Source organism: Dama dama, chromosome 24 (assembly GCF_033118175.1).
Source record: "Dama dama isolate Ldn47 chromosome 24, ASM3311817v1, whole genome shotgun sequence".
NCBI classification, from domain to species: Eukaryota; Metazoa; Chordata; class Mammalia; order Artiodactyla; family Cervidae; genus Dama; species Dama dama.
In genome coordinates this window covers 22,624,809-22,643,513 of record NC_083704.1, presented here as the reverse complement: position 1 = coordinate 22,643,513, position 18,705 = coordinate 22,624,809, and the positions used below count along the sequence as shown (strand labels likewise).

General features: G+C 36.8%; 1 protein-coding gene across 16 annotated transcripts in view; it reads left to right on the top strand.

Moving 5' to 3' along the window:
• SETD5 (SET domain containing 5) overlaps positions 1-18,705 on the top strand; it is a 78,542-nt gene that overhangs the window by 28,521 nt on the left and 31,316 nt on the right. For 4 of the 16 annotated variants that reach the window (XM_061128017.1, XM_061128022.1, XM_061128025.1 and 1 more), the window contains exons 2-11: positions 4,573-4,632; positions 7,123-7,309; positions 8,128-8,352; positions 11,715-11,907; positions 12,190-12,295; positions 12,623-12,831; positions 13,170-13,228; positions 13,729-13,907; positions 14,848-14,886; positions 18,266-18,508. In XM_061128017.1, the coding sequence (XP_060984000.1) occupies positions 11,816-11,907; positions 12,190-12,295; positions 12,623-12,831; positions 13,170-13,228; positions 13,729-13,907; positions 14,848-14,886; positions 18,266-18,508 (927 nt within the window). In that variant the 5' untranslated portion in view covers positions 4,573-4,632; positions 7,123-7,309; positions 8,128-8,352; positions 11,715-11,815. Of the gene's footprint in view, positions 1-4,130; positions 4,151-4,572; positions 4,633-7,122; positions 7,310-7,872; positions 7,971-8,127; positions 8,353-11,714; positions 11,908-12,189; positions 12,296-12,315; positions 12,528-12,622; positions 12,832-12,935; positions 12,977-13,169; positions 13,229-13,728; positions 13,908-14,847; positions 14,887-18,265; positions 18,509-18,705 lie in introns of those variants that run through there. The other 12 variants (XM_061128019.1, XM_061128021.1, XM_061128026.1 and 9 more) reach the window with 12 other exon arrangements.

Below are 18,705 nucleotides of genomic sequence, written 5' to 3'. Positions count from 1 at the left end.
TTTACTTGATACTTAGAAACCTAAAATTTTCCTAATTGATTATTTCTAAGGATAGAAAGAGTCTGAATCCTTGGTTAGTTTCGCAGTAAATATCTGTTTACCATTGTTAAATGGGTTATAAATAAAATACTTTTTTTCTTAATGTAATCTTAAAGTTTAAGATCGCAGTAGTTCCATTATTCACAGCATGTGCTCTTATCCTGTCCCCCTCCCCTCCCTCCCAAGTCCAGTGAAGTATGTCTTTGTTTCTACACTATTACCATTAATGAAGTTTTTCATGGGGAAAGAAATTTTTACTATGGACTGAAATAGGGTTTTTGTTTTTTGTTTTTTTTTTTAAACTGGGTTTTAATTACCTCCTATTCTAGTAAATTTAGAGCTTTTATATAGACATCAGTTTATTGTGCCAAGCCCAGTTGCCCCTAGAGGGAGTATAAATTTAGGTAAAGGAGCCAGGGGATAAACAAGTGTTGAAGGAGAAGGGGTGGGAGAAAAGGAAAACTTTATCTTGGCTCTACATTACTAAATCATGGTCTTTCATTAGTCTCTCTAGTTTATCACAACACGGCTGTCTTTTCTTCTCTTCAGCCCTGCACTTCTAGATCCTTTGCCTGTATTAACTTGCTTCAGATTGTAAGCCTAACTTACACTTACACTACCCCAAGTATGTGAACTTTCCCCCAGAACTCTGAGCTCTCTTTCTTAGAGTTTGTGTCTTATTTTCCAGTAATTCTTATTTATTTATTATTATGCTTGTTTCTTATCTCTCCTAGATTTTTTTTTTTTTTGCATGTTTCCCACATATCCTTTGCTCACATTTTTGCTGTAGGAAAGTTGAAATACACACTGTTAGAAATGAGTGAAAATAATTTTTAGCCATCTTCATGTTATTAATAGCAGTTCCTCTCTGTTTACATATATTTAAAAGTTACAGAGAGCCATTTAAATTCTTGTTTGCTACAAACACCAATCCATGTGCACCTTTGAGTCAGCAAAATAGGTATTCTTTCTGTTGTACAATGAGAAGCAGACTTTTAAGACATGGCATTAATTGTAGTGCCAGGATTCACAGAAATTTAGAGCATGAGGAAACCCAGTGAAGATTTTAGAGGAAATTAAGGTTCATTTATAAAAAGTTATTTTTCTGATATCACCAAATTAAATAAATTGTAGGTTAGAACTCAAATTTCCTAACTCTTAATATACTATTTTTTCATACTTTTTCTTCTCCCAAGATAAAAAGCTTTTATGTTGCTGTAAAATGGCAGTGTTTTTCCTCAATATCTCACTTTGGGTTGGAAGTGGAAGATAAGCGTATAATGTAGCTGCCACATTAATTCTCAAACAAGTTGGTCATTTATATACAACAAGTTGTATATTTATTGTATTCTTAACTATTCTGTGATTTAAAAATAAGTTGAAGGTAATAATCACCAAAAGTCTTCTCATATACTTTCCCCATCTTCTCTTTTTACTGTTTAGTCATTCAAAAGTAAGAAATTTAAGTAAAGAGTATTTAAGAATAAATTCAGCTTATATGTATAACAAAATTTTGAATAATCAGTAGATTCAGAAATTAAATCTTAAAATTAATGGTTATTTCCTTTTACGTAACCCTTATTGAAAATTTTTCTGACATGTTTTCTTCTTAAGTGAGTTGGGTTTTTTGGCCTCTTAAAAGTCTTTTACTGCTTCAGAGTTACTCTGTTAATCTGTTGATTTTTAATTTAATATTATTTAATAGTTTAAATATTAGGATAGTAGATTTGACTGAATGTATTGGTTTCAGAATGCATTTTAGAAGCTTGTGTTTTTAGTGAACCCCAGTTTAAAGGTTATTGCTTTCAGAAAGAAAAAATTTGGTTAATTGTGGCTTCTGGCTACTTAAAGAGTTTAGAGAATAGAGTTGTCTTGTATACAGTCTTTTATTTAGTATTCTGGTGGAGGAGAATCCTAATAATTTTACAGTAACAGTATTCTGTTAGCAGCCTGATAACCAAAACTCTGACAAAGAAATCAGACCTAGGAGGTGAAGCATCTAGGGAGTATTTTTTATGTTGAGGCTATTTTTTAAGTTGATTCTAGAACAGTAAGTTGGGGCTAGTAGGGTGAAAATACTCATTACCCCTCTTAAAAGACTAATACCACTGCCCTTGAGGGAAGTGGGCACTGCAAGCTGTAACTCGGCCTGCCTTTGCGGCAGCCTGAGCGAGATACGTGCCTACTTTCAGCATACTGAGTTTAACATAATTTCAAAAATACCTGTAAAATATACCTTTCTGGCCCTTAGTCATTGTGCATAATTTATCTTTACTCTGAAATCTCATAATTGGGCCCTAGATTTCAGAGTGATTTTAAAACTTAGGAAAGCCACTATAGCTCAGAACATATATTTATGAGAATGAAGGGAAAAGGTGTAAAATTTCAATATAAGTAAGTACCTTGCTGGTAACATGAGAATTCATAAAATAAAAGCAGTCTCAGTGTTTCATTTCACATTGAATGATAGAGGATAGATACTATAAAGCCAGAGGAACTAAAAAGGGGCACACTGAGAAAATGGCGTGCTTTTATATGTCTAAATATATATTCATTTACATGCTTTGTCAGAGACCAAAATTTAGGAAGAAATTTGACTTTCTGGTGGTTTGTGGAGAGAGCTGATCAGAGGCTGCTTCTTGGCTAAGTTTCTGTCTGCATAGGCTGTTAACAATTGTTTCTCTGGCAGCAGATCTTGTTCATCAGGATTGCATCATTTCTGGGAGAATGGCCAAGGTCCACAGCCACAGTACAAAGACTGTCTGAAGCATATGAGGCCTGTTCTTTTTCTGAAGCGGCACTCCTCTTCCTGCCAGTCCTCTTCACAGGATTACTGAAGCAGACTTGTTCTGAATTTCTTTCATTGGATTGGCTGTTCATTGGACTCTTGTCTCCCAGCTGCTTCCGGCTCACCTGGCTGATGCAATTTCTTTTTCTGAAATCTCTGTTGGAGTTGTTCTTAAAACACTTATTGTCTGTCTTCTCTGAGAGTGACCTGACAGATCACACAGGTCTTGTGCTTTCAGCAAGTCATGTAGAGAAGAGCCTGTCAGAATGACAAATACAGAGACTATTGACCATTTCTGAACCCAATTAAAAAGACAGGAGTAATTATAAACCATTTCTGGCATGTTCTTAGTAGCCTTTTCCTTAGAAACTGTATGTATCAATAAATGGTGACTTCTCAAAGAGTACTCAGGACTGGGAGACAAGCTGGTTGTGTTTGAGTCTAAGAATTTATTACTGTTCCTGGGGGTTCTGGTGGAGTGTTCTGATTGTAGTTAAATTGAAATTCCAGAGCATTTATTTTCCCCCTGCTGTATACCCGTGTATTTATTTCTGTTTTTACTCCTGTCATTTTTTTTCTTTTTTATTTGTTGTTGCTAAAGGAGTGTTTTTCTTCCTTGATATAATTTCTTCCTTTTGTTTACTGTTACCCTTATGCTTTTCATTTTTATGACTTCCTGGTGGCTTAGATGGTAAAGCGTCTGCCTACAATGTGGGAGACCTGGGTTCAATCCCTGGGTCAGGAAGATCCTCTGGAGAAGGAAATGGTACTTTGCATTTCCACTCCAGTACTCTTGCCTAGAAAATCCCATGGACGGAGGAGCGTGACAGGCTGCAGTCCATGGGATTGCAAAGAGTCAGACACAACTGAGCAACTTCACTTCACTTCACCCTCGTGCCTTTCATTTGTATAGTTTTGAGTATGGTCTTCTTAAATGGTTTCTAAAGAAATAGTTTTATTTTCCAGTTTATAATAAAGTTAGAAATCCATAAGATATCAGCATAAAGAACTTTTATTCTACTGCTTGGTACTGGAATCCCTCAAACAACTATTTTCACATATATGATATATTAACACTTCAGATACTGATACCCTTTTCAGGCTACTGTTAAATTGACTTTGTCCCCCTCCCCAAAATCATGGGTCATCACCTGTTTTCCTTTTCCTTTTCGAATGTAGAAAGCAAATTAAAGCTCTATTTTCTACATGTCTTCCATTGTGTAGTTGAGAAATTGACTCTTGTCATTCTTTCTGTAGTAGGATATGAGGATGGAGAGATGTGTTGGGGGAAGAAAAGAGTAATATGAGCATTAATAGATGATGGTGAGTCCCTGTCTAACTGGAGCATTACATGAACTTGATTAAAGAAAAGCTTCTGAATTTAGGAATGGGTCGGGAGAGAAGCACCTTCTCAGAGAGAGAAAAAGAACGAATCCTTTGGGAAATGGAAGAGAATTCTAATTGGATGGAAAGAAAAGGATCACCCAGAGACAGTACTTACCACTTCTTAACTCAAAGACAATTGCCTTTTCTACCTTTTATTTAAGTTCTAGGTTTACCAGAAAATAATCTAACAAGGTTAAAGGACAAAGATAAAGTACTAAATGGAACATAGTATGGTAAACAAGGCAGAATACAGAAGTGAAACAAAATTGCCATTAAAATATTATTTCTCTAGAATTCCATGCTGTGTGTCCATCTTTGTTATTTCTATCTATACTAATTCGTTTCTCAACTTTTTCTAGGTCTTCACAGCTACTGGCAGATAATTTTGGGGGACTTCATATTCAGAGGTCTATAAAAAGGTGACTGAGCCAAGTAAATTCTTCTGTTTTAACTTTTGCACTTTAATGAATACTAAAACTTTAATTTTTATATAATGGTGATCATAATTTATTCAGCAAATATTCTCAAAAATCTTTGTGCCAGGAAATATTCTCAAATACTTGTTCTAGACTTTGGAACTATAGCAGAGGATAAAGCACAGAAATCCTTGTCCTAGTTGAGTTTATATTCTGGTAGGAATAGAGACAAATTAACAAGTAAAAGAAATCTTGAAACTGTCCCACAAAGAGATGTTAATTCTTATCACTCTTTCTAGGACGTATCTCCAAACTGTGTGATAAGTTAGTAACTGCTATAACTACTAAGCTTTGTAAACTGTAGTAGGAGCCTGTTGTCTTATGTCGTAAAACTAGAGTAATTATAATTACATATTGCATATAGATAATGTTAGAAGTTATTCAGTTAACATTTTAATAGCTACATTTTACATGTTATTTAGAAGAGGAACTAGGCTCAGGGTTATATGAGAAATTTGGTTTTGCCATCTTTTTTGTTATTAAAAAGGCCCAATATTATAAAAGTATTACTTGAAGCAAGATAACCATGCTAATCTAAAATGCCTTCATCAAAAGAGTGGAAGTGGTCATGTAAAATTACAAAAAAGTTTTGTTTTATCTAGACACCTGCATTTTTTTTATGGTTTTGTAACAGTAATAGCTATGACAGGATTTTTTAGTGGTGTTGAGTAACTGGGGGTTGGGTTCTTTACTGAAGTCTAACACGTGATTTGGATTCCAGTATTGGTCAAGGGTAGTATGATTATTATTAGATTGTGTTCTGGTTATTAACTTAAGTAGCCTTTGGATTTTTTATTTTTCTTTAATTCGGGAATTATACCATGATATCAAATAGAGAAAGAGTTGTAACCAACAGCTCCAAAGTTCAAAAATGCCCTTTTGGACTTACTTGATAAGTATTCTCTCTTCTGTTTTTTTGTAGATTTTATTTCAGTTTCCCAGAGGCTCAGAGGGTATACACATATACTCTGTTTGAATATATTGTTAGGGAAAAGAAACATTTATGTGTAGGATAGGCCCCAAAGCAGAAAGTTAGGCTAGTGACTTTTTTTTTTAACAAGCTATAAGGACAATCGATAGGAAGATCTTCCTTCTTCACTTCAGTCTCAAGTCGAATATGTCACCCCAGGTTGAGAGGGGCAAGTGTATCGCCACACCCAGATTTTGGAGAGTCCCAGGTCCATTGGTGAGACCCAGCTCTTCCAAGTGTCGACGCCAGGGAGGACTACTTAGTTTACAGCTGTTCTAGCACTTTAAAATAATGATATAAAAGAGAGAGATTATTTTTATGTGTTCTTAAAAATCTTGGCCTGATTGGTTTTCTTTTACACATTAATTTGCTTCATATTTCAAAGTAAGAGTCAAGCATCTCAGATAATATCATTTTAAAACTTGTATTAATCTTCTGGATTGACTCAATTAATATGCTATTACTTTTCATTTGATTTAATTTTTTAGTGTAAATAATCATTTTCTACTGTGTTATTTGTCTTATCATGAATCAGTATATCAATCATGACTTCTTACTGTAGTTTTTTTTTCTTTTTTGCAAAAACCTTTGTTAATCTGAACCTTAACAGTCACATTGAGTTTCTTTCCTCCCAAGTAAAATACTTCTTGTTCCATTCTTTTAATGATTTATTTTTTTTAACAAAGCTCTAAAATCAGTAATTAAAAATCAGAGTACACTTTTTTCCTTTGCACCATACTTCCAAGTCTCTTAATCTACTTTTGTTTGTTTATGTTACTGAGTTTGTCTTTCTGTTCCCAAATTCCACTGGCTGTGGTCACCAACTCAAGGTATCCTCACTGCTTTTCCATGCAATGTTTTCTAATTTTTATCATGAAACTGTACACTTCGTGTTTTATGTTTTTATTCATACGTAGTGGTGGATATCACCTTACAAATATAGTTAATCATTACATCTTCTCTGCAAATTACAGTTATTAAAAAAGTTTAAAAGTAGTAAAAGGGTATTCTATGTCAAAAGAAGGCAATAAAAAGCAGCTATTTTCAGTCAAATAGATTGATCACTTCTATCATCCTATTTAATTTGGAAGGAATAACATTAAACTGTGATAATTCTTTTGACCATTATCTGACTTAAAACTCATTAGTTAGGTCCTAGAACATCTTGTTTGATAAGCAGTTGTGGAATGGGAGAAAAATGCTCATTGATGAGCAGACTATAACTTTTTCCTTTATCTGAAAAGAAAAAAATGAAAATAGAAATGAAAAGAGAGCATAATTTTTGTTACCTCAGTTTGTGGAACATTAATGCAGAGCATAGTAAACACTGACAATGCTGATTCCTTGTACTTTATATCTATCCCTTAAAAACTTCATTCAAAAAAATAGAAAAATATTCATTAGCATTTGCATCAAATTTAAAGAACTATCTGGTTACTAGATATTTTCATTTTCTGTGCTAGGATTCCTCATGTCCATAACATGTTGGTTGAGGCTCTGCAGCTCACCCCCACTCTCAGAGTGGCCAGTCTCCAATAATTGGACCCCGTGATTTCCACTCTCTGCTGTGTTGGACGTCATGAGCATTGCAATCCCTCTGGGAGTCACCACACCAGATACATCCTACTCAGATATGGCTGCTGGATCAGAGTAAGTGCTGCTTCCTAGGTAGTAGGTACATTACCAGTTTGTATCGAGACAAATTTCTTATGGGCATCTAATAGTAAATATGTAGTATTTTCTACACCCAAGCCTAGCCCATTATAAATGGCATTAGACTGTTCCCTTTCCCCTGTAGAAGCTGGAGGCAAAAAAGAATTAGAAGGGGGAGGAAAAGAATTTGGGAGGGGGGAGGTATTTCTAAGTAAATAATTAATAGAATTAAATTTTCAAGATAGTGATTATTTTCATTTGTTTTGATGGGTAAGGAAGATTGAAATAAGTAGGTGTCACTACCTGCTTCTGTAGAGTTAATGATTATCTGATGAATGGAGGATAAGGAGGAGTTCTCTCCTACTGATTTTCCTTGAAGGCCTCTTCCTATGTACTTCTCATTGTTCTAGAGTAAAGGGGCTGCTACTATATGGGCAGGTTACTTAGACCTTCTGATATTTGGGATAGAAAATGTGGAAAGTAGTGTCACCTGCTTTTTATAATATTCATTGCCTAGAAAGAGGACCTTCAAAATCAGTGGTACCAAACTTTTTTTTCAGCTAAGAGCAGCTTTAGGAATTCAGAATTTGTCGAAAAGTCCAATCCCTAAAATAGACTCTCAATTCTTGAAGAATTTAAATGCCAAATGGCAATGAAGGTAGGCCTTCATTATAAAACTTTATATATTATTCACAGTTTTAAAATTTTTAGCCTTTTGTATCCCTTCTCTTTTAAGTTGTCCGAGATTCCCCCTGCTCACAGATTCCCCCTCTTGTCCTTTTACCTCCCTTGTACCCAATCTTCCTTGCTTACAGAAAGGAAGTGGAAGCCCCCTACCTTTCAAGACGAAGTGGCACTACACCAGGATGTGAAAGTCCAGCGAAAGAGACCCAAGGGGCCTAGGGGGCAGCACACCCCCAGAAGCCAAGTCTATTCCAGGCAGTACCAGGGATTAGGGTCTGGGCTGGAAAAATCCTGGTGTTTTGAATATGTTCAGGTCCAGTTCAGACTCTTGATCCCACAGCCACTTCTTGAGTGAGGTGGGTGTTGCTCTAATTCCCCTGTTTCTCTTGCCATTTTCACAGTCCCTGGGGATTCTTTCCCCTTCAGCAAAGTAAAGAAACTGTTCCAAAACTCTGGGTTCAACTGCATCCCTGATAATAGTGGTTTTCTTCCTAAAAACTGAGAATATTAGTAAAGAGCATGTGTATTTCTTCACAAAGCCACCCAGAATAACTGTTTGATGACTTCCTTAAAGAGGAAGACTTAAAATGAAGCTACCCTAAGAGGCAATCTGTTATATTCTGGGGTAGTCTGTAATTGAAAGCAGTTTTTGGCCTTATTCCCATATAAAAAAGAAGATGGAGGGTGGGGGGTTGGAAAAGGGTGGATTGTGTTACTTCCAGAGCCCTTTTTCCTGTTATGTTTTGTTTTTATTTTTTTGCATGCCAAAGAGATTTAGTTACACCAATAGCTGAAGCTTCCAATTTTATAACTGTTTCCCAGACAAAGTATTTAAAAACTTAACTGCATCAGTAGGTAATTGTATAATGTTAATGGATTTGTGTAAAGTCAACCACTAGCCTCCTGTATGGAATGACTAACAAACTGTATAGGTAGACAGCTCTAACATTTGTGAGAAATTTCAACAACAACAAAAAATTCAATATTGATTAACTCAACAAGATTGGGATTAGTAGCTAAGAAAAAGACCTAAAACAATTATTCTTAAAACATGTGTTTTTCCCAGGGTACAGAGGTGACTACCCATAACTCTTGCTTAGGGAGTCCAGAAATAATTACAGAATCAAAAAATATTTCTGGCCTAAAAATTTGATTGCAGTGTTTCTATCTCGTGAAACATTTTCATCTATGATCTCCAGACAGATTTCCAGTATTGTAGTCATAGCTAATTTTTCAGTTTTTCATTTTGTATCCCTACAAGGCAAGAGAATGTCAACAATTAGCTTATATGCCATTCTGTTAAATTGTTGATGATATTTGTTAATGCTTCATTATGCGTATGTCACTGTCACGCATATTCCACCGTTTTGGGCACTCTGAGATTAAACCTGGTATTAAGGGCAATATACTCAACTAAGTAAGAAGACCTAGACCTTACTTTATGGGATTTTAAATCTGAAGGCAATGGTGTACATTATGGTTTTTTGGTTTTTTTTTTGTATATTTGTAGGAAAACCTCTAGATGTAACAATAGAAGGAAAGACTTTTTCAGAGTTTACTGTCCTGCCATAAATGAATTTCAGAGGTAGTGTTGCAACAGCAGGTTGCACATTGTACTTAAAACACAATTGATGGAGTGTATCTGTTGTGAGCATGGCTTCTGTGTATGTGCCCAGCTGTCATAGAAGTTTAAACAGAGGGGAAGAAAGGCTACAATTACATTTGCATAAAATAATTGGCTAATAAAGAGATGCAAACCTAATATGACAAATTCTTTATCAGTATTTTAAAATTTAGAGACGATCTGGTATATGTGTATATGTCAAGGAATAGCCTAGGAAGTCCTATAGTTACCTATCAACATGTAATTATGCATTTAATCTGTAACTAGTATGGAAATTGCAAAGTTTCCTCATCAAAAGATATGGGCTTAAATTTTAGTATTTGTCACACATAAATAATAATATTAAATGCTATGCTTAACTACAAGTATTATGACAGTGGGATGGCCTTTTAACCTACACAATATACATTTTATTTTTATTCCCTAGACTTGCACATGAAGTGCATATGTTCATATTTACCCAGTTTGGAGATGGGTAAGATACAACCAGCATAGCTCCATCTCCATGGCCATCTTTTATCTCATGCCACTTTCTTTTTTCCCGTCCAAAAAAAAAAAAATCCATTTCTAATAAACAGCTGTCATGTTTCACCCCATGTGTTCAGTGGTACAAAATCTCTTACATAAAATATGTACGGCTCTTTGAAATACTTATTTATGTAGTAAATTAACAATGCTGTATAAAGTTATTACTTTCTCTTAACTGTCCATCATAGAAACTAAATTCTACCTTCATTTTATTAATGCTTGTTTGCCTTTGGTTTCATTTAGGAAACCCCACCTGTTTCCTAATAATCAGAGCTGATTGCCTCTCAGTGAGCCATATTCAGATCATCTATTTCTCAAGAATACTGACCTGCATTCTTGATGTATTCCCCCCACCCCTGCCCAGTTCCCATCTTGCAGACACTCTTTAAGTAATAAAATGCATGCACTTCACTAACAGAGAATACTTTCCTATGTCTAAAGTTCTTCTTCACCTAGAAATTACCTTTGCTGTTACTTATAAGATCCCTTCTCACAGTTTTGGAGCATATAACTGGGTGAGTTGGATACATATCTCAGAATTTTCTTTTATCCCTCACTTCTCAGCTGACAGTGCACCGCATTGAACGGCACACTTTATTCCCACCAAGTCCTATATTATGTATATTTCCAAGCAGGAAAAATGTTTATTACTTGAAACAAACAGTATTCATTATTCCAGTCCCTAAAAGACCCTCTGATCGATCACTAAGGCTGAGTTATGTGTGTCTTTGGAGTTTCTAATTTGTGAATCTTAGTGCTAGTTTGCTAGTTAATTTAAATGACAGATAATCTGTTATTGTTTTGCAAAGTCAAAGTTGCATTCCTTAATTATCTTTCAGAGTTCTCCAAAACCTAACCAGTTATTTAAGCAATCAGTTAAAGTTCTTTTTGCCCCAGAACTTGAATTTTGTCCTTAGCCACCTCTTCCTTTTTACTATCAAATAAGGGCTTACATTAAATTTCTTAACTTAAAACACATTTATAATTATTTTATGTTAATAAATTGTGCTTAAACAGTTTATTTTCCACTCAGTGTCGGTACAGAAAGATACTCGACCAAGCTTCTCAATAAGCCTGGTTACTTAAGATCTTACATGATTTTCTTTAAAGGAAGAAAGTTACCCTGGTTTCCAAACTAGTAAGGTGTAGTGGAAAGAGCACAGACTTTGGAGTCACACATTGACTGTGTGACCTTGGTAAAGTTATACAATCTCACCACCTCAATTTCACATTCTGTAAAAATGGGATGCTCTTTACCATGTTTAGTAGTTGGCAGAGTAAACAAATTAATACTATAAATCTCCTAGGAAACAATAGACAATTCAGAATGGTAGTTAGTACTACTGTTGTTATTGTCACTAGAATCAACTGAGTGCGGTTTTGATTAGTTTGAAGTTCTGTGGTATTACCATGCAGCTGTTAAATAATTGTGTCCTTGATATGCTTGCATGTCATTGGTGGATGAGAAATTATTATTCTTAATATGTGGAAGGTGTTTGGGGGTTCATCAAGATGAGAGGTATGATAAATATAAGATGCCATTGTTTTTACCTGTACTTTCTTCAGGGTATCCTGTCTTGGTAGTGAATGGAAGAGGGCCTGGTCCCTGGGGCAGTGCAGAAGGCACTTTCATCATCTCACTCACTGCAAATGTCATGTGAGGTTTCATGGAAGTATTAAGAGATCCAATTAAGAAGAATAGTTCTGAGTCTAAACCAGCCCAGAGTGGCTTCTCTAGGGGAAACTCCTTGCTCAGCTGGTACGTTTGTGTTTGTCATTAGGGACACCTTGCATCCCAGGTGCCTGCTTTGAGACATCTGCCTATACTGGCTTCATGTTACACACAAATCCACATTTAATAACACTCCTACTGTTATTTATAGGCTTAGTTATGTTGATCAGATTGTTTCACTGAGTTCTTTCTCTTGCTCTAGTGGCTGGTGGTTGTGGAAAGAGGAGGGGTTAGAATGGGAAGTTAAGTCTTAGTTTAAGGAAAGATTAGGTGTTATGCTATCATGCGTTGCTTTTCGCCTTTGTGCAGCCCTGAATCTGTGGAGGCTAGTCCAGCAGTTAATGAGAAGAGCGTGTATTCCACTCATAATTATGGGACCACTCAGAGGCATGGGTGTCGAGGACTGCCTTATGCTGTGAGTATGCATTTATTTCTCTCCAGAGCAGTGATCTTCCTGGAGTGTAATCCATTCTTATACATTGTGACTTTCTTGAAATGTTTATATGCAGCATGACGAAGTTGCCCCTTTTGCACTTCCCTGCCTCCAGCGGACGTCTAGCCCTGCATCATTGTTCTTGTTTTTATGTCCCAGTTGACCTTGGCATTTTGTTTTATCACTTTCCTGGTTGAAGCCAAAAAACGAAAGGGTACTACTTTCTTCTTTCTTTCCATATGTACCATACTTTAGGGGAGAGAGGGGCCAGTGTTTGGACACTGTTGATTTAAAAAATCTTATTTTCAGGATCATAATTACGGAGCCCCTCCTCCTCCGACACCTCCTGCTTCTCCCCCTGTCCAGACGATCATCCCTCGTTCTGACCTGAATGGCCTGCCGTCGCCCGTAGAGGAACGCTGTGGAGACAGCCCGAACTCTGAAGGAGAGACTGTTCCTTCCTGGTGTCCTTGTGGTCTTTCTCAGGATGGCTTCCTTCTCAACTGTGACAAGTGCAGGTAAGATCGTGTTCCATCTAAATCCAACCCTGGGTTACTGGGAATAGGGTTTCTTATTAGTAGGGAAAAGCTCAAAGTATTCTTTCTTGTGTTTGTTAATGTAGATGATTCCTTAGTGCTCCTTGGCTCGAATTCTCTGCACTAGGTGAGAATTGCTGACAACAAGGAATGAGAGATTGATCTTAAAGCTATTGAATTTGATATGAAATTTAATGTCCTGGAAACATTTGGTAGGTGGGAGGAAGGGGGTAGTATATGCAGAGACACTTCTCCCTTGTGTGCGATGATGCTGTGCGTGCTGTTGGAAGGACTACTTTAAGTTTGTTTTCCCTCTTTAGGGGAATGAGCAGGGGGAAGGTTATTAGACTTCATCGGCGGAAGCAGGACAACATATCAGGTGAGCTGAAGATGGGTTTAGGCCCATGTTTTGACCCATATTATTTTTTGGTTTTAGTATTCATCCTAAGAACCCCTCTTGAAAGTTCCCATGGTCCCCAGCTCTTTTCATGGAAAGTCATTGAAGTCTTCTCAAAAACCGTTGTAATTCTGTTATGAATTAATTGTATCCAGAATCAACAGTTGAGGCCTATACTAATCAAAATATTCCCTGTGAGTGCACACACACACACCTAAGAACAGATCCTTTTCTGTGTTACACATCGAGGCAAGGGAGCTTGGGGACCGAATTCAAGGGAGCAAGTACATATAGAGTTTGTATGCTTAGTGAGAAAGATACAGATAGAATTTTGTTTTCATATGGATTGTGGTATTTATGTTCTAATAGAGTTAATAGAAGTAATGATTTACTGAGTATGGGCTAGATCTAAAGGAATGAGCTGCTTTTTAATGTACTTAGGATTTTTATGCACTGTGAACTGTGAACTGACCTTTTTTCAGGTGGGGATAGCAGTGCAACAGAAAGCTGGGATGAGGAGCTTTCTCCTTCCACTGTGTTGTATACAGCAACACAGCACACACCTACAAGCATCACCTTAACTGTCAGAAGAACCAAACCCAAGAAGCGGAAGAAGAGTCCAGAAAAGGGTCGTGCAGCACCAAAGACGAAGAAAATCAAGGTATGGAGGGTAAAAGTATCTTAAATAGAAATATGTCTGAAATAGCCCAAATGCTGTATGAAGAATACACCAAAATTCTTTTAAGAAATTTGATCCAGATGTTTGATGGGCCACTTCTGCTCTGTTTGCGAAAATCAGCTAATCTGTGCTACAAACATACAGATCAACCTCTTTCCGCCACTCCATACCATCACACCTGGCAGTCAGTTTCTTTTACTCCAACCCCACATCCCAGGTGTGAGATCCCAGCCCCACCTGGCACAAGCCCGTGTGTACAGCTGCCTCCAGTCTAGACTTCCACCGTCCTTAAAGTATCTCCTGCCTCCTCAGTCCCAAAACCCAGTCTGAAATTCTTGTGCTGGTACATGCCCACTTCATGTTGTTGGTTGATTGTTTTTTTCCTTGTTTCAAAAAATTCAGGAAACGTCTCTTGAACGGTCTAGGCTTACTCAGTGTTGTGGTCACTTTCCTGTATTCTCAACTAAAAAGTCTCCAGAAGAAACCTCTTCTGTTTTGTGTTCTTTCTTCCCCATCACAGCAACTTTGTTGCTTCTAGGTGACTTGCCCACCCCTTGTTAAGGGGATTGGTCTTTATTTCCTTCTTAATTTCAAACTGGTAAATCTGTAGCCTTACTTAATATTTTTATATACTTTTTCTTTTAGTGTCAAGGGTGCATATAGGATTTAAGTGATGCATGCTCTTCCCTGATAATTACCTAATTTCACAGTGGAAAGTATTGGTATTAGCCTCAGAGTTCACTGGCCTTATGCCACCCCTATTCTTGATAATAGTGTGGGGAATTCCATTGTATTTGTTACCTAGAATAAAGGGGACAGACTAGGACACTAGTTCTTGCCTTAGTTTAGTCTCAGATAGGTATAACTGTCATTCTTGGTACCAAGTTTTGTTTTGTTCTACTTGTTTTCCTCTTTGGGATAGGCATTTCGAGAGGGATCCCGGAAGTCCTTGCGGATGAAGGTAAGGGGTCTTCTTCTCTGATGCTGTGTTTTACTTCACTGTGATCTTGCATTTTGGTCAGCTTCTTTCCTGACATTGATGGTTTGGGAATCTTGGACTCTGCTTTTTGTTAGTTTTTAATTGTTGCCATTCAGATTTCATAGAGCCTTTCTCCAAAGTGGATTTTCTTGGCCATTTTCTAAAATATTTTTTCCTTTCTGTAATCAGGCTTCATTTACTGGTTTTTCATTAGCTGCTTTTCTTGGGGTATGGGGTAAGTGACATTTTGCCAAACAAAATGAGGTTGATGTTTTCCATCGTTCTGATTGGCCTCCATCTCAGGAGTGAAGGTTTTTCTGGTGATAGGGGATCTCTTGTGCACTCACTCTAGCATCATGTACACTTTAATCACCATTTGGAAGGATAAATTTCATCAGTAGGAAAGTAGTAGTGTTGATAAGAATTATTCTTATTGGAATTACTTACTTTTGAACTATTTTCTCCTGGCATATCTACTTGGTATAGAAGACTCAGGTGATGTTAGTGCACTTCTTTTCTTTAGTTATCAAGTAAAAGTTTGAGACATGATTTCAGATAGTGGTTGGATAATAGAGAAATTATGTGCAGTATTTAAAGGAACTTTCAGCTGATGAAGAGTTTGCCCAAAGGAAATTTGAATATACTGTCTGATATCTTCCCTTACCTATTTGTTGATGTAGAAGGACAGCATACCTCCCAAACCATTACTTACGGCTTCAAAGTATTTCATTAGAATTAAGGTCTAGTTTAGTTCTGTAAGTATTCTTATGTCTGGATGTGTAAATGATATAAAAGCAGAATATTTTTTATTGACCATTATAGGGTAAACATTAAACTCTTATAGTGAGGATAAGCTTTCTTAGGAAATATAGATATAATACACATTTATATGTGGAACACCAAATTGACTCATTTAAAAAGATCACAGGTAGCACTATGTATAAAATTAGAAGGCCTCACCTTGCATATACCCATAAACAGACTTCTAAATATCTGTATAAAAGATGGGAGAGGACTTGGAGCCCAAGACCACCAGAATCCTGGGATGTCTTGGAACACAGTTACTGTTTCTTTGCTGGATCTTTCTCCTGTAAGGAGACCTTTGCTTAGAGGGGACCTTAAATAGATTTATGGGGCAGACATAACCCTGATCCCAGGTGTTAAACCCTTTTCTCTTTTATCAGCTATTGTAACTTGCCTCTAGAAGTTTGAAACTTTTTGAAAGCTATTGATTGGCTCTCCCAGAAAACTACATATTAACCCCAAATATTGCTTGCAGTTTTTGAGATGTTGACAGATAGCTCCATAAGCATGTTAAAATTTAAATAATTAAAAATTACTGGTTTATTTTGATTCTCATTTCATAATTCTGAGTTATAAATTCTGTACTCAGAATTAATTGTTAGTAAGAACCTTACCAAAGATCTGAGTGGGAACCATAGCATAAGAATGAGAAGAATCTTATCATTTGGCTTTTTAACCTCAAAGTTGAATTTCCCTACTGGAAACTAGTCTAAACCAGGGCTTTTTAACCTTGACACTGTTTGAGCCAACAACTTTTGAACTAAATAATTCCTTAAAGGGATCAGAGCTGTCTTTTGCATTACAGTAGGCTGTGTAGCATCATCCCTAAGCATTTACTAAGTGCCAACAAAGCCACATGTTAATCAAAAATAACTTCAGGTATTACCAAAAGTCTTCTTGGTGGCAAAATCCCCACTGGTTGAGAACCGTTGCTCTAAACCCACTGAGATGGCGTCTCCAGTACTCAGAAGAACAGGATAGCAGACTAGACAAGAGTTGTGTTAGTGAACAATAGCTAAAACTATGGCACAGGCTTCCAGGATACATTGTTTAACAAGTCAGAAGTTTAGTGATCACTACTGGATGCTTAAACCTGGGAATTCTATTGGGGCACCCCTAATCCCCAGTCTTACGCTGCTGCTGCTAAGTCGCTTCAGTCATGTCCGACTCTTAGCAGACCCCATGGACTGTAGCCTACCAGGCTCCTCCATCCATGAGATTTTCCAGGCAAGAGTACTGGAGAGGGGTGCCATTGCCTTCTCCCCCAGTCTTATAAGCTCCCTTAAAGTCTTCAGTTTTGTACTTTTTCTTTTGCTCAGCTGCTACTGTCCACCTCAAGCAGGCAGTATTCTATTCTCAGCGTGTTGGCCTTAGGTGTTTGTTAGATCCTTTTGTTTATTGTTCATCCTTTTGGAATCTAGTGAGTAATGTGGAAAACAGTGGTATTAAATTTTTCCTTCCATTTTCCTGTTCCTTGGAGGAAGGATGGTAGACAGTAGTCGATCAAAACTAGTGACATAGAAATGAAAGAAAGCAATTGTTACAATGGGTGTAAGTGTTTTCTCTCTCGTCCATGGAAACCATATTTAATTTTTGTATACCTGTTTTTGCAAGTTTAAAGTCGACATGGATTTATAAGTAGCTTTGGTATTAGTGTCTTTTCCTTCTAGTCATCACTAGTGTGAAATCATCACTATCAGTGTTTGTTTTGTTTTCTGATAGCACCTTAAGTCCTGAACACCATAGGGAAGAACATATATCAGACTTCTGTACAGCAAAAGCACAAATAAAAGTATTTAGGAAGATGTTGCCAAGATGTGATAATGTTTCCTCAGTACTGTACTGTCATAGAGGGCAGTGGTTTTCTGGTTTTCTGAGTGAAGTGTAGCAGATTATAAGCATTTCCTACACTGCATCTACCCATGCCACTCCCCCACCGTACCTCTTCGTTGTGTGGCTGTTTTGCAATGTCATAAATAGCGTGCTAGAAAGATATACTGAATGATAGCTTTTTCTGTGGGAGGCAAGATTGAGTTAAATATTTATTTGGGTAACATGTAGCTTTTAAGTGAACATATATTAATTGTATAATCCATGCAAAAACATACTCCTGGATAGTAGTAAAACTACCAATGTGAAATGGCACACTGATGTGTGATAAGTATTGAAAACTTAAGCAATGTGGGTATTTTGAAGTATCACTATTGTTCATTTTTATGAAGATTTTCTTACAAACTTGATGTCATTCTTCTGATAAATTTGATTTTTATGACTTAAAGATGGTCATAAAATCATAGTGATGGGATGTAATTGCAGTCCAGATTGATTTCTCACTTTATAAATGAGGAAACTGAACCTCCCAGCTTACTGGTAATAAAACCATGAGAGAAGCCAGATCCTGACTTCCCAGGCCATTGCTCTTATGCCACACCAACTGCCAAGTGAAAACTAATTTTCTCTGAATGTTTAGCCTGGCAGTCCCCCACCCCACCCCTTCCCGTCCCATCCTGTCCCTTTTATGGACTCTCCTAATCTACTTGACCTTTGTTCTCTACAGAATTCTCCTTCTGAGGCACAGAATTTAGATGAGAATACAACTGAGGGATGGGAAAATCGGATAAGACTATGGACTGATCAGTATGAAGAAGCCTTCACTAATCAGTACAGTGCAGATGTACAGAACGCCCTTGAACAACATCTACACTCTAACAAGGAATTTGTGGGCAAACCTGCTATTTTAGACACTATTAATAAGACTGAATTGGCCTGTAATAATACAGTTATTGGGTCCCAAATGCAGGTAAGGATCAAAGGGTTCAAGACTCCTAATTAGTTGAGATTTTAAGAACTCAGAAAAAGGACATATTTTTGAAATTAGCCTATCTTTCAAATGTATAAGGCTTTAGGGTAACAAATTAGCCATCTGTTGAGGAGCATCTTTAACCAAAAGCAAGTTTTGATCACTTGAAAACTGTTCAGATGCATACTTTAAAATAT